The 16041-nt window shown below is 40.9% G+C and overlaps 1 protein-coding gene across 2 annotated transcripts; it reads right to left on the bottom strand.

The window, feature by feature from the left end:
• Positions 1 to 9: 9 nt before the first annotated feature.
• Positions 10 to 12242, bottom strand: mcm4 (minichromosome maintenance complex component 4). 2 transcript variants are annotated; one of them, XM_057858442.1, is made up of 17 exons: positions 12149 to 12242; positions 10945 to 11019; positions 10686 to 10847; positions 10474 to 10613; positions 10293 to 10391; positions 7903 to 7998; positions 6006 to 6101; positions 5723 to 5861; positions 5395 to 5615; positions 5199 to 5319; positions 3925 to 4184; positions 3479 to 3844; positions 3279 to 3406; positions 2996 to 3203; positions 616 to 844; positions 403 to 536; positions 10 to 326 (listed from the first exon to the last, which is right to left on the bottom strand). In XM_057858442.1, the coding sequence occupies exons 2-17, from the start codon at positions 11003 to 11005 to the stop codon at positions 231 to 233; spliced, it is 2556 nt and encodes an 851-aa protein (XP_057714425.1). In that variant the 5' UTR covers positions 11006 to 11019; positions 12149 to 12242; the 3' UTR covers positions 10 to 230. The 2 variants fall into 2 exon arrangements, with proteins under 2 accessions (XP_057714425.1, XP_057714427.1); XM_057858444.1 differs by lacking the exon at positions 12149 to 12242 and adding an exon at positions 11804 to 11831.
• Positions 12243 to 16041: the final 3799 nt, after the last annotated feature.

The following is a 16041-nucleotide window of genomic DNA, read 5'->3' on the forward strand; positions in this document are numbered from 1 at the left end:
ACTCCAGCGTGCAGTTTTTAATTACTTATGTACAAGAAACGAATCTATTAAGCACCAAGTGGAACATTAAACAATTACATTTTCCATATATAGGCTCTAATAATTGCCTTTTTTTTTTAGGACCAAACTCAAGTCTCCCTCCAGCCAAATGTTAACGATACGAACTTTTTTATACAGGAGAATGACATTACATAGCTTAATTCTAACTATACATAAAGTTATGTGGCATCTCAGGCGAGGAGCCGCACAGTCTTTCCGGTGACCGTCAGGTAATCCTCGTCGGCGAGGGCTCGCAGTGCCTCGTCGAATAACTCCTTGGTAATGGCCTGGAGGATGAAACAAGATGGGCTTAATTCCTGGACATTTTGCCCGAAAAACATCTGTAATAATAATAAGAATTACAGTTTCCGATTGCCCCCGTAGGTCGTCGAGCAGCTGCTGGTACTTGATTGCGGGCATCTTGCCTTTGGCCTGGATCAGCTTCTTAAGGGCCTGGGCCACCTCCTCCTTACGCTTACGGGCCGTGGCGCTCATACCTAGCGTCAGAAAATATATTAACATCTGCTGATAGGTTGATGACGGTTATGAAAGCTTTAACATGATGTCAGCGTTTACCAGTGGTGAGGATGGAGATGTCCACCAAACCAGTCCTGGGGTCTGTGGCTGACTGCTTGAGGGCCTCCCTGTGCAACCTCTTGGCCTCCTCCACGTCGATAGTCTCAACCTTCTCGGAGAAGCGCACTTTGGCGTGGGCCTCGGCCAAACGGATTAGAGACTCCAGCTGTCGGGGGTAGGCCGACACCATTCCTCTGCCGCTGCCTATCTTCCTCATGTCCACGTAGGCCTGAGGAAGAAGTCAAACCTGCTTTAAAAACTATCACAGACAACAGATTTTAAAAAAATTTTATGTCAGCCATTAACAGCAATAGACCCCACTCAAATGACGTCACAACCACGCCTCCGCGCCATATTGTCCGTCAGCTCGTCGTGTTTACGCATTACCGCTACGTAAATTCCTCCTATTATGGCGTGTTTTTCTGCTCGTTAACATTAATAATCAAAATGGTGAAGGCGTGTGTGGCGGTTGGTTGCAGTACCAGAGAAGATAGACGGAGAGACTTGAAGTTCTACCGTATTCCGAGAGACCCGGACAGGAGAGCGAGATGGACTGCTGTAATTCGACGAGAAAACTGGGCACCAAACGATCACCACAGACTATGTAGTAGTCATTTTATACCTGGTAAGATGCATCTAATATATATTTAGAGGGTTTTGGGCTAACAACCACAATTGAGATCATTGCGAGGCTAATTGCCGACAACATACAGTTTCAAATTCAAGATGTTTATTTCTTCCGCCATCATTATTTTTTGAATAATATTTAGCTGGTACCAAGTGAAAGAAGCTGGCCTCGTCTACGGATCATCAGTTAAACAGGGGTGTCCAAACTTTTTGCAAAGGGGGCCAGATTTGGTGTGGTAAAAACGTGGGGGGCTACCTTGGCTGATTTACGTAGAATATATTTAAACAATTTTTAGCAAGCCCTTCTGTGTGTCACATTAGCTTTATTATTATTTTTTTAAATTCATAATTTCAACAATCTCGCCTTTGTGGCGTTCTCTTTCGACACTTGGGCTCTTGTGAAATACTGCTGCTGTGAAATTAAACTAGCTTCAATTTGCTATAATTTCTCGCTGCGCATCTTCCTTGTAATGTGGTCTTACATGTCAGCGTGTCTTGTTTGGTAATATCGCGTCACATCGAACTCTTTGAAAACAGCGACTGTCTCTTTGTAAATGAGGCAGACACAGTTGTTGCGTATTGTATTGAAGAAATAGTCCAATATCCACCTATCCTTGAAGCGTCGGCCATCGCAGTCAACTTTTTTTTTTTTATTGTCGCCATTTTAGAAAATTGAAAGTAAAGGGTCACATGGGGTAATGTTGCTTAGAGTGCTGCTCTTAAAGTTTTTCAAAAGTTTTGTGAGAATTTGCTGAGTTTCTGTGGACAAGATAGTTGTAGATATCAGGGTAGCAGATGTCAGGCAGAGACGATTTAGGCATCAAATATGGATCTGGCGAATGGATAGACTGAAGCTTTTCCACATAACGCCTTTTATGCAACGCATCCAATGAGTTTACAGTGTCTGAAAGCACCGGGGCTTCCATGAATTGCACTATAAATTGCACGACAAATTGAAACCATTGAGAATACGGATAAACAATGACTGACAATATGGTGGCCGGATACAGTGACACGTCATTGTGTGACGTTGGTGAGTGGGGTCTATAGACAACCATGCAATCAATGGCAGTGAACAAGTGTCAGATTATGGGGCTGGTTCTAGGAGATAATTGGATGAAACTTTATCCATTGAAATCAAATCATGAGGTTTAGCACAGCCTCTTTGGTATTTTTGGCTCTTTGAAAATGGCTAAGACAAAATGCACCTTCAAAAAGGCAAATGCAGGTGCTCATTTCGTATCAAAAACATTAACATTAAAAATAACCAATAAAAGCATGAAATATTCCTGACCAGTTCTGGTGTTTGAGTAAAAATCAACTAAGACTTTTTTTTTTTGCCCAGCAGAAAAAAATGTGGGTTTGAAGGGGTTAAATTACAATAAGGGAAAAAAACCTGTACATATATTTGTATTTCTTCAATTTTTAAATATTTTAATTAGAAAAGTCGGTATTTTTTTTCTTTCGTTTTTATCATTTTACATTAAAAACAAAATGGAAAAAAATGAAATCACATTTAAAAAAAAAAAAAAAAAAAAAAGTGGGAAAAAAATATTCGATTTCTGTAATCCTCGTTAAAAAGCAAATTATCATCCCTTCTCACTTACTTGCAAACATCTGGTTTTGTATTGGAAAACAAAGAGTTCTATAGTTATGTATAGTTCATAGCCGAACAGTTTCGAGTATTTTTTTTTGTTTCTATTCATATCAACTATCTATATTATGGTTTGTGGCAGCTCTATCGGACTCCTACCTCGATAAGCGCCTGACTGGCTTCCTCACTGAGTCGAGGAGCAATATAGGCGCGTGCGTAAGCAATGTAGTCCTTGAGCAAAGCCATGTCTAAGAACTCTTCCTCCATCTGCTCCTCACTCTGGTAGTACAGCGACACCAAGTGGTGGGCCAAGCGACGGTCGTACGCCTCATCCTGCGGGTCCAGCATCAGGAAAATCAGATCGAATCTGGCAGGGAGCAAAAGAGATGAGATTAAGATGGATGTTTTTAAATAGTGTGCGACTGGATAAAAGCGAACAGACCGGGAGAGCAGCGTGTGAGGCAGCTGGATGTTCTCGATGGTGGTCTTCTTGGGGTTCCACTGTGATTCCACCGGATTGGCGGCAGCCAACACAGCGGTGCGGGCGTTCAGTTGGCAAATGATTCCCGCCTGCGCTCGAAAGAAAGGAAAGGCGTGACGCCAGAGAGCCGGTTTCCACCCATGCGCCTGAAGTTAGCATACCTTGGCGATGGAGAGAGTCTGCTGCTCCATGACCTCATGGAGAACGGAGCGCGTGCTGTCGCTCATCTTGTCGAACTCGTCGATGCAGCAGATGCCATTGTCGCTCAGCACCAGGGCCCCGGTCTGCAGCACCAGCTGTCGCGTCTCCGGGTCCTTCATCAGGTAAGCGGTGAGGCCCACCGCGCTGGAGCCTTTCCCGGATGTGTACTGGCCACGGGGCACCAGGTTGTACACATACTGCAGTAATTGAGACTTGCTGGTGCCTGGGTCACCACACAACAGGATGTTGACCTCGGCACGGAAGTTGCCACGGCCCGTCTGGCTGAAGTCCTTGCGAGAGCCGCCGAAGAGCTGCAGAAGAATCCCCTAAAATGAAGCATGAAATATGGTCAAAGAAAAATGTAGCAACAAGTCAATCCTCCACGTGTTTCTGTATGTACACATACCTTTTTGATATCCTCATGCCCATAGATGCTGGGCGCCAGGGCAGCAGCAAGCCGCTCATACACGTCGGGCTTGGCCGCCAGCTCCTTGAGTTTTTGCACACGATCCTCCGTGAAGAGCTTCTGCTCCGCCTCGTCATCAAGGCCGTGCAGGCGCTTCTCGTCAGTCTTGCGGAAGTGAATGGCGTCAATGTGGGTCTTGTAGACAGCCTTGACGTTGCTCTGCAGAGGGTTGACGCGCATGGGCACTGCCCGGTAGACGCCTGCGACAATAAGACAGTGATGGCAGATTCTTTACTATAAAGTACCATTTCATACGATTGCATGTTAAGTGCAGATAGGTATATTCAGCATTTTGATTTTAAGGCTATTTTTCTTGACAATTGTACACCATTTTTTCTGCTTCATTAACAAAGGCTTTGGAATGGGGCAGTAAACTAGATTTCCTTCACCCACTAAGGAACCTCTCGACTATGAGCCAGACATGCAAGCTACTCTGAACGTTGCTGATAACAGAGGGACTTTAAATATTAAGAGTTGAGTTGGCCTGTGCTGGCTCTTTTTCTTTTACCATAAATGCAGGTAGCCTCCATAGCGTGCCAATTACCTGCCTTATTTAGTAGAGCGGTTTGAGATTTATCCACATTTGTCAATGCTTTCACTGCTGTTCAGATTGACAGTGGGTGTCTTCAGTGTTTTTTTAGAAGCAATCTTCTCAAATTCACACACACACACAAAAATAATAATAATCCAACTAAAGCTAATTATAGCGACAAAGTCCTTTGTTTTTATCTATGTCAATGAACTTAATACATATGCTTGCAATGCTCATTTTAAATGTACAAAAGATGTTTTCAGGCAGGTAATGTTGAGGCCTGTAATTAATGGGTAACCAAGTAGATGACGTTTGTTTTTATTACAGTATGTAAAATATTAAGGCTCACTAGACTTAAACCTATAAAGTAAAATGAGTATCATTGAAAAGAAAAAAAACTAACAGACATGCTCCAAACACTCATTTACACAAAATGTATCTGGGAAAAAAGTCAAGGTGAAGAAAAAAAAAAAAAAAAGATCCAAAACGATCATAAACCCGGGCAGATGTGATCATTGAAGCATGTCATTTTCATTATAAGGCATATCTGCTGGCTGCATTACCACCACATATGTCCAAGTTGAATCGTTTTTTAACTGCATTTCGAAGCCCAATTCCATTCAGAAGAGATGTGATTCCACTCAACAAAATCAATCAGTCAATTAAAATTGTCCCATCTCACCAGTAATATTGACTCTATCCCCAGGCTGCACTTTGTCCACCAGGTCGTTGTGCGCATACACAACCGTGGTGTGCGGCGTCTCGCCCGCCGGCATATCTTCGGGCGACTCCTGAATTTTGATCTGTTTGCGAAAGAACGCGACAGATGCCGTGACCCTGCCCACGCGCAGCATAAACAAAACCACTCGGCAACCCACCATCTGCTTGTCTGAGAACGTCGAGCGGTTGTGAATGAGTGCCAGGCTGTGGGTGGTGTTGCAGTGGCGGCACACGGCCGGCTCGGCGATGCGCCCGCGATCCACCTCCACGCGTGTGCTGAAGGCGCACACCTGGCACTGGAAGAAGGCCTCCTGCATCTCTGGTATGAGCTGTGAGGTGCGGATTACCATGCCGTTGATGGTGATCAGCTGGTCGATGTCTGCATCGCCGTGACAGAAGGCATCGTTTACCGCGTCGATCGCGCTCCTAACGCGTGGCGTGTTACGTATGATCTCGCGGCGGAGGTATCAGGCAAGTCCCACTCACCTTCTGGGTTCAGGCTCCTCATGTTGCGAGTTTTAATTGCACTGTAGGGCCGAACCTGGATCTGGTATTCCAGACTGGAGTCCGGGAAACGCTCAAAGAAGAGCTCGTTGACCGCCATGTCGAAGGTGGGGATCACTTCCTGCCAAGTCATCATTACTGATGTCAATTAGCCATTACTCTGGTCATAGCTCAAATTTGACAATATAGATGCACCTTACTAGAAGTCTCAAAAAGTACATTTGGGGGGAAAAAAAAAAACTCAAATGTACAAAAAGAATCAAACCTGCGGGTAACTGATGAGCTGCCTGTATAGTTCCGCATCAAAGGATTGCACATGGTTGCAGTTGACGTTGAGCACGGGCTCACAAACGACGCTGATCTGAAGATGGACCAGATCAAAAACAATCATAAGTGCCATACAGTAATTTTTACGACTAAAATTGCTACTACTTTCCCCTAACCTCATTTTGAAACCTACGGCTTATTGTCCAGTGAGACTTATATGCAGGGGTGAAAGTGGGCCAGAACGGTCAGGAACGCAGTTCCGGTATAAGATTCAGGGCCAGAACGCAGTTCCAGTATAAAATTCAGGGCCGGAATGCTGTTTCGGTACACGGTGCTTTGATTCCGAAAATATGACGGCAACTGTCAAAACGCTATGTTTAAAAAAAAAAAAAAAAAAAACAAAGCTGCCACACATGCATTTCATCTCCAAGAAGAAAACAATCTACCAACATCAGATTTACATAACCAAGTGTTAACAACAAGCATGATAAAGTGCTTATGTAGCATAATCTGTTTCCACCAATATTTATTATTTATTTTATTCCACGGACGGCATGGAAGTTTCTCCAGCTGCTGCAGTTATCAGAGTCTGACGATGATGGGTCACGTCAATGTGCGAATGCACACAGCAAAGCAAAACGCCTAGACTCATTTATCCGTTCAATTGGCTGACATAGTGACGTGATCAGCAGACAGTTATCTCCGATTGGTTCAAATGTGCATGTTTTCTGGAACAGAAAAAAATAAATAAAAAAGTTGAATTGATGCGACAAAAAAGGACAACGCAACATAAAATGGATCAAATCTATAAGTGCAACGAAAGAGTTGAGGAGGCTTATTTATCATATTTAATTTTATTTGCTCTAATGGGGAGGTTCAGAACATCTTAGCTGTCAATGAACACTTTTGACTTATACTAGTTCATTTATGTTAGGCTACTTATTAATTTCCCTATGATTTAAATAAGTCAATATTTGCGCGATATTCAAAATATATTCCATTTCTGCATAAGTCATTTGTACTTATTTCTCTAAATGTACTGTATGTTACTTATATCTTTATTATTTAAAATAAAAAAACTAAATGTTTACATTAACTTCAATTTTGATATACATCCTATATTCTTGGTAAATGGTGTTACACTTATATAGCGCTTTTCCACCTTTCAAGGCGCTCAAAGCGCTTTACACTATCTCACCATCCACCTACTGGTGACGCAGCACCAGGAGCAACGTGGGTTCAGTGTCTTGCTCAAGGACACTTAGATGTGTTCATCAGGGCGGAGAATCGAACCCACAACCTCTGGGTTGGGGGACAATTACAATTACTCTACCACTGAGCCACGCCCCCCCATCTTAAGTAGTTAAAATTGAGATTTGGCATTAAGTATGTGAGGAAATGAGGGGAAAATGAAAATAAGGAGATGGAGTTTGGGGTTATTGCTGTTCTTGTTAACTTTTATTTTGCAAATCACTGAAAAATACAATTTTGAATGAAAATCAGTTTTTGTATGCGTTATAGAAATAACTGTGCTAAAACAGTTTTCTTCGCATTTCAGTAGTTTAAGAGGTTTGACCCCTCCCCCCAAAAATATAAAACCACCAAAGAAAAAATAAATTACTGGCTCCGTGGCGACCTTCACGTCAGGGAGTTCCGGCAAGAAATTCTAGCCACTTTCACCCCCGCTTATATGTTTTACTGGATCATGAACTGCATATGTGTTTTTGTGTAAATATCCCCCAATACCATGAGGACACATGTGGCTTAAAATCCAGTGCATCTTATAATGTACAGTATACGAACAAATAGTTCTCTTTTAAAAGGTCGGTGAGTACGGCTTAAAAGTCCAAAAGCTACAGTTTTTTCCATTATAATACAAAAATACCAGGTGATACCTCCTCTAGCTTTTGCATGTAGAGAGGCTCGTTGAGATCCAGGCCAGCGTTCTCATCGTCCATGCAGTTAGGGTCGATGAACCTTTGCAGAAAGCGCTGTAGAAGAAGTGATTGATGAACCAGATTCCCATTCAAAGTTGATACCAATTTGAATTACTGGTGGTGTAGCAGCCATGGGTTCTGCCCATACTCAGTGACCGTACAAGTAAATGATTGACTGTCTTAAAGTGAAAGTTCAGAATTTTTGACATTAGGCCTAATCTTCGACTTAACGAGGATTTAATTAGTCTGTGAAGTTGATTCCAACAAATTCCGTGTAGTTTGATATTTATTTGTTAGTTTCAGGGCTCCAGAGTGGCTAAGCTACAGCAAGTCAATTAGGCTGACTTAGCATGCCAATAAAAAACAACATATGCACACATGAAAATCACCGATGACTAGAGGTGTGCAAAATTTCCGATTCTTAGATTATTCGCGATTCGGCCGTGGAAGATTCGAGAACGATTCACAAACATCCAAATTCCGATTATTGAAATATGCCAAGCAAAGCAGAAGTACGACACACTCAGCGCGCCACGCGGTCTTCGGTATGCAATTAGGGACGGAGCGAGAGTAGCTAAACATCATGCTTCTCATTACCCGGCCCCTCGGGTAACGCCAATGCTCAACTCAAGGCTCTAGCTCAACTCATGCCACGAGATAAAAAAAACAAAACAACAACAACGTACCTGACTGCTGCCGAAAAGCTGCTACAAGCCACATTATGTTACGGTAGATATCATTTATATAGGACTAGATGCGTTATAGCTTCGGTATCGTTACCAGCACATCTACAAAAAACTAGATGTGGGCGTTAGTAACGGCCGCCATCTTAAAGTAGTACACTTCCCTGCAAGGCTGTTGTTGCGAACCTTCCAAGCGAACCTAATTAACTTTTTATCTAAAATACTCCTAAATCGGTAAAATATTGACTTGAATCTATCTTTAAATAGTTTTAAAACTTTCACATGTTGAAAGTAGACAAAAGAGAAATTATGGAATAACAGGAGCAATTTTAACAACTTTAACGGTTGATTCACAACATTAAATTAATTGAAAGTAGTTTAAAGCTGCTGATATAGAATGGGGACTGGAGTTTTTTATTTACTGTTATTTTTGTATATTTGTTTACTGCTATATGTTAACTTGATACTGAAATAGTAGTTTGGTTTAGCCTGAGAGGATTTTTGAACAATTTTGGAACTAATGTACAAAACAAATAAAAAATAAATAAATAAATAAATAAATAAAATAAAAAAAATAAAAGGAGTGGGGTGCATCAATAATCGTTTTATAATCGAATCGGAGCCTCTGAATCGTAATCGTAATCGAATCGTTAGGTGCCCAAAGATTCCCTGCTCTACCGATGACCCATGCAATCATAGTGTTGGCTATGTTTTCAGGATATAGTTATTAAAACTTACCATTGCATGTCAATATTTGCAGTATGAACAACAACTTTTGTAATCCAAAAGCTCTGCAGAGGAGCAGGGCAGAGTAATATCACATTGTTTTTTTCACCGCTTTTTATGTTGTAGCCAGCAGCAAGTAACCAGTTTATATTGTTCCTCGTTCTTCATAGGGAATTTGTGGGAACTTTCCTTCTCCCATTTCTTCTGTGTTTCCACAGCCTCTAAATGCGCATTTCACCAAGTGACCGGCCGTCAGTTACCTCAGCAGTCTGATGCTGTAGGAAGGTGGGAAGTCAGTGATTCCAATCTCCGATCTGGAAAAATATCATTGAAACGCCTCCACTATTTGATCACTTATGAGAATGCAGGTTTGCTGGAGGTCAAAATGTCTTTATATTGCCAAAATATTTTTTTCTTTTAAAAATTTGTCACGAGCAGCCATCTTTGCCGTTTACATTCACTTTGAACGGTTTGAGGTCGCAACTTCTACCCTCCGAGCGGGAGATGTCCGACTTCCTACCTTCCTCAAATGCAGCGTGGGCACGAGTGGCCAAAGCACTCCTCTCAATTGTGGTCGTGTTACGCATCTAGAAAAAAATAGTCCTGCAGAATGAAATGAATTACGCCAGTTTTTTTGTGATATTGTTTTGGCCGCATGGGTGTTTTGGAACAATGATCTGCATTTTTAATTTATTTGACTACACTGGATCTGTATCGTTTTTTTATTGGCATGCTAAGTTGGTTCCATTGACTCGCGCTAGCTTGGCCACTTTGGAGAAGTGAAACTATCAATTAACTTACAAATTGCACGGAATTTGTTGAAATCAACTCCACCAACTAATTAAACCACTGCTACCTCAAACATTAAGCCTAATGTCAAAAATTCTGAACTTCCGCTTTAAGGGCAAAATAACTTCTATCACTTTTGATATCACATACCTGAAACTTCTCCTTACAGGTGCCTACGTTGACATCAGTCCCCCAGATGACTAGCCTCTGGCCCGCATTGGGTTCGCTGACCGCACCCTCACCACTGGGCTAAGGACAAACAAAAACACCAAAATAATACACAGTGGTAAAAATATATGTATTTTTTGGCATCCATTTGTTTTGTTCTTACCGCCTCAGAATGAAGATCTACTTGCGGGACCTTCCTCACGGAGCCCAGGTCAGGACGTTGGCGGGCTGGAGTGCCCCGGATGCTACTCCGCGGTGTCCCATACATGAGTGGGGAGCTCATGTCAATGTCGTTGGAGAGAACTGGTTACAAAAGAGGGTTAAACAAATGTCTCAACACCCTTGAAAGAACGTGAGCCATATTAGTCAAGTCACCTGAGGCTCTAGGGCCGGATAAGAGGGAGACATCCTGCGACGCAGCTGGGCTCTGCAGGTCCGTGGCGGGCGAGGTGGGCATGGGCATTAGGTCGCCCGCCGATGAGTCATTAAGTCGTCGCCGCTGAGACGCTGGTGAGGAGGCGAGGCCATCGCTGCTGGCTGCAGGTTACAACACAATTACATTATTATACTTTCTACAAATCATACAGACACATCATATTCATGTACTGTTAAAAAATACGCAAGTCCAACATACGTGTGGACGGGTTGGTATTCCTTCCTCTTCTACGACCAGGAGTAGATGTTGGAGAAGACATTGTGGGGAATAGATCTAGGAAAGCATAAAAATAGTTAAATGATGTTTGTGAAAAACTTAAACAACAACTATCAGTCCTGGGAGTGGATCTCTCCTGACTGTGGTTCTCCCCAAGGCTTCTCATTTTTCCCCAAAGGTTTTTTTTTTTTTTTTTTTTTTTGTGGAGTTTTTCCTTGCCGACATGGAGGGGCTAAGGATGGGGGTTGCTCAGGACTTGAACTTTATTAATTCATCTACTGTTTCTGACTGTGTCATATTGCCTCTACAAAGCCCTTTGAGACAACCTTGTTGTGATTTGGGGCTATACAAATAAAACTGAATTGAATTAAAAAGTGTATACAATCTCTCTTTGTGCGACCAACCTGAATTTGCATTTGAGAAGACAGAGTGGTGGGCTGATCAAAACAAGGATTCAAAACTAATTTATAGCACAAATTTAAAAGTAAAATAAATATCACTTCCAGATTTAAAAAACATACACATACAAGTTAATGGCCAAATGTAAGGGAAAAAATATTTCAAATAATTAAAATAATTCATTATATGATAATACTGGATCTTATAATTTTCGAAAAATATACAGTATATTAATAAATGCAAAATTACGTAGCATGTTGCTCTGAAAAAAAATCTCAAAACAACAGCTAGGCCTACTACGTTTTGGTACCACTTGAGTCGATGGATAGTATAAAATCGATTTAAATAAGTATGCAACACATTCAAATATTTGCGTTCTAGAGGATAAAAAAATAAAGCACAAAAATATGTAAGATACGCATTATGGTTCATAATAACTTGCCTGTGTGGTTTCATGTTAGGTAATGCTCCTTTATGTCTTTAGGGCCCAAAATAATTTTGATGGTAGGCAACATTGGAGAACTTAATTCAGTAAGGGTGCAGTCATTCTTAACGGAGTTTGACAAACGTTTTCGATACCTAATATTTCCACCATTAGACATGTGGCAGCACAGAAAACAACCTCATAACTAGTTAAAGTAGTACCGGGGAAAAATGGAAAGGTACAATAACATGGCATATATGCAAACCACGGAAAAGGTGTTTATAAACACGAATGAGAGTAGATGTAACATTAGCATCAAGTTTAATGGCGCAAACGTCAAACAAAAAAAGTGTAATTTCTTACCTCTTTGTGCCGACGCGTCAGTTGGTTTGCTGTAGTGGCGCGAAACTACTTCTGACGTAGTTTTAGCGGGGAACTTTGGACCAATGGCAAGTCGGGCAAGTCTATCTTTCATTTCTCAAAGGGAGATTCGACTGTGCGTTTTCTCCCTACCTCTACTCTCTCTACCGAAGTCAAATGAGGGTTTAATATCCTCATTGGAAGTGAAATATAGTGTAGTCGTTTAGATTCTTTTTCAAATAATGTTGTTCAGTGATTAGTGCAATAATATATAGTTTTTGAATGTCAAAGCTTAACATCGCTCACATACCTCGCTCACATATGGTTTCGTCCAACCTCTTCCAACTTCCTGTTTCGTTCGGAGTTCTCCATTGCTAATATGCTCAAACGCGCATATAATAAGAAACACTAACACGTTTACCCATTCCATCTCAACAATGTCATGTGGTAGCTCATCTAAATACTTAACCTGTGCGCTTCATAAAGACAAAACAACATCTAGTTATAAGTAATATAAAACGTTTTTTCTGTTTTTTTAAAATCAATATTGTGGAATTAACTCATTGGCCATCATTCATAATTGTAGACAGAACGTTTTTACATTGACCACACTGTAACTTTGACATATTACAATTCTGAACACGGAAACTAAGGAAACACATCAGCATCCTGCAAACCGTTCTAATTTCTTTAATGCTATTTTACAATTTAACTCATTGGCTGCCATTGACGGCGATAGACGTCCAATCTATTATGACATAAGGATTTGGACGTCTCTCACTGTCAATTGGGCTAACACATGATCAGTCAATGCCAGCCCTCCAATTTAAAATGGATTTGATTCCTGACACGGTCAATGGTAGGGACTTGGATAATTAAATGAACAGATAATGAAAAGAACACGCAGACACTTTTTAAAACAGTACGGTACAGTATTTGTGTTGGATTTCCCATTGCAAGCGTGCCCATTGACCACTGGGTGGTGTAATTTCCTTTTTCAGAATTTCGAAGTCGGGCGTTGTTATAATACATGCACTTGGGTGGGCCTTCAAATTTGACTGTTTACTTGACACTAGCTCTCTGCCCAAGACACCACGTGGTGTGTCATATGATTGACTTAAATCTATTGTCTATATGGAGTTGTCTTACAATTATTTACTGTAATCCTAGTCTGCATGATTAAAATACCCAAAAAGTGTAATTAAAACAAGAAAACTCAATTTTGATAGATGTTAACAGCCGGCCTAAATGTGGAATATAGCAGTTTTAGCATTAAGTGTATGAAAAAGGCACAGAGTTGTTTCTGATATTTTGGGAAGGACTGAAGTATGAAAAAGAGAATATTTTTTTAAATGAGAGACTACACACGATTCGGGGGGGGGGGGGGGGGGGTCAAGTTTATGTTTACTGCTATTATAGTGACTCATGTACCCCAGATGACCAAACAGATGACATTTCCACTGACAAGCTCCAAGCCCAAGCAGACCAAATGTCCGTTATTGTACAGCACCAAGTCTGACCTGTGAGAGGTATGGTTCCACAAGACATTCCATCTGCCCATAAAAACACTGCAAAGAAAAAGCTGTAATTTAAGAGAAATAGTTGATCAGCTAACATTGTGCATGAAGTCTTCTCATTCATTGCAGAGAACACTGAACACCAGTCAAAGATGCCATAAACCCATTCTATTTGTTCCTCTATCAGTGTTCGGCAACGCGCAGCAACAACGCGAGTTTCGAATCGATTCCTAATTGGAGACAGTTCACTTAGGCGTTTTAATCACAGGGTTTATGGATCGGCTAAACGTGTTGGTTGACCACACACTAAAGGATTTGCCATCATACATGGTGAATAAATTTAACATGATTTGGCAGCCCTGACCATAATCACTCCTAACCCTACACTGAATAATAAACTGCCAACAATCTTTTAGGGCGTTTGACAACTGGGCCATTGCTGAGTAATAACGGAAAAGTCAGGGGCAGATGTTAGGAGGGTGCTGGGGGTTCCATCACACAGAAACAGAAAGGTAAGATGATGCGCAGAGCGGTAATATAGTGTTTTAAGTGGTAAAATACCACTGCCAGCTTGTTGAAGGGCCCGTTAATGCTCATCGCACTCGGGCCCTGTTCACTTTTGTTCCGCCACTGAGAAGAGTGGTAAAATACTTAAATTGTGCCCAATTATTGCCGGGTACATATCATTGCTTGCCGCATCATACCGTATTGAGTTTGCTAGTGTAATGTGGCCCTTATCAAAATACTAATTGCATTCTATGAACACAACCTCGAGGGCTACACAGACTCAATTATCGTATGCCTCTTAACTTGTGGTGTAGAATGTATTGAGGGTGATTTTCTTCATTCACATGTTGAGAATTGGCCATAGCTGAAAATTGTTAAACCTTTTCAACAGTTTTGTGAATATATAATAACCTGTGGCAAATTACTGCTATTCACAGGGCAAATTTGGTATGAAAACTTCAAGACGATTGTCGGTCGGGTGACATCATCAAAAAGAGTACGCTACACAAGAGAAACAGTTGACATTTTTTTTTTTTTTTTTTTTTTACAAATTCTTCAACACCATTATTACTACATTCATCGTAGTTAGCCGTTACCCTGAATCTTTTTCAAAATTAAGAATTACTGCATTACAGCACATTTCCAAATGACTCTTCCCTGTATTTGTGTATGTCCAGTGGTGCCGGAGGTGGGGTGCTGCAGCACCCCCTGGTGTTAGTGTGGGAAAAAAAAAAAAAAAAAAAAAAAGAGTTTTGGCAGATTCTTTTTTGTGTGAGTGTTAAAAATAAATAAAACATTGAAACAATGGCATATTTAACTTTGGGGATTAAATGTATATGTTGAAATAGTTTTATATATTTATTTATTTATTTATTTATTTAAATAACATTAACTGACGCCTTGTTTGCTTACTGGGTCACGTTGAATAAAGCGCTATTGGAACGGAAAAGTAAACTTGACAAAGGAGGCGTTACCATGGAACAAAAACAAATTAGCGATTTCTTTCTTTACAAAAGCAGCGATAAATTCTTAAAATTCAATTTGAGGTCGAAAATGAAGATGATTATCCTTTGGTGTCTTCAAATAGGTAAGACACTCTTGCATTGCAACCATATTATTGTTTGTTGCTGCACTAGAGCTGCCGCTGTGCGGAGCGCTGTTGGATATTTGTGTGCAATGTATTCTAACGTTGTGAAAAGAGGGTGTTAAACAGAGGCTTATTGGCCCTTTTAGTAAGGTTTTTGTAAGAATAATAATAATAGGACACTACCATTTTCAATGTTGGATTAAACAGTTACGGTAACAGTAAACCATTACGAGTGAACATACATGCCCACATAAGATATAAGACAAATGTGTTCGTGCGTCATTGCGCTATCTAGCTGCGGAGATTTCATTATAATACACAGGTGCTTTTATTTCCAATACAAAAACTCCAACAATAGAATGCTGTCTTTCTAGTACCCTAGTAGTAGTACGTAAACTATTAATTATGCGTGTGTACTACCATTGTGCACTTGTGCCTTGAATGGAGAAAACGCGCTAGCATGACAAATTTGGACCGAAACGGCTGTTTTTGGATTGGGGGGGGGGGGCGACTAAAAAAGATCCTCAGCACCCCCAGCTGCGAGTGACTTCCAGCGCCATAATAGTACTTATTTTTTGCAAAAGGTAATATAGTGACTCACTGCTGGAGACAGATTCCGCGTGTTTTTAACAAACTTGGTCAATAAAGATCATTCAAAGAGCAGTAAGAACATTTCTCGTCTTGAGAGGCGTGATTCACATGTTTAAAATCTATATGTGTACACTGATTTAGAAAGGGGTCGGCGTTGGGGATTTTAAAGTAATTATAATTATATTTTAACCTAT

Source organism: Corythoichthys intestinalis, chromosome 14, assembly GCF_030265065.1.
Source record: "Corythoichthys intestinalis isolate RoL2023-P3 chromosome 14, ASM3026506v1, whole genome shotgun sequence".
Lineage (NCBI taxonomy): Eukaryota > Metazoa > Chordata > Actinopteri > Syngnathiformes > Syngnathidae > Corythoichthys > Corythoichthys intestinalis.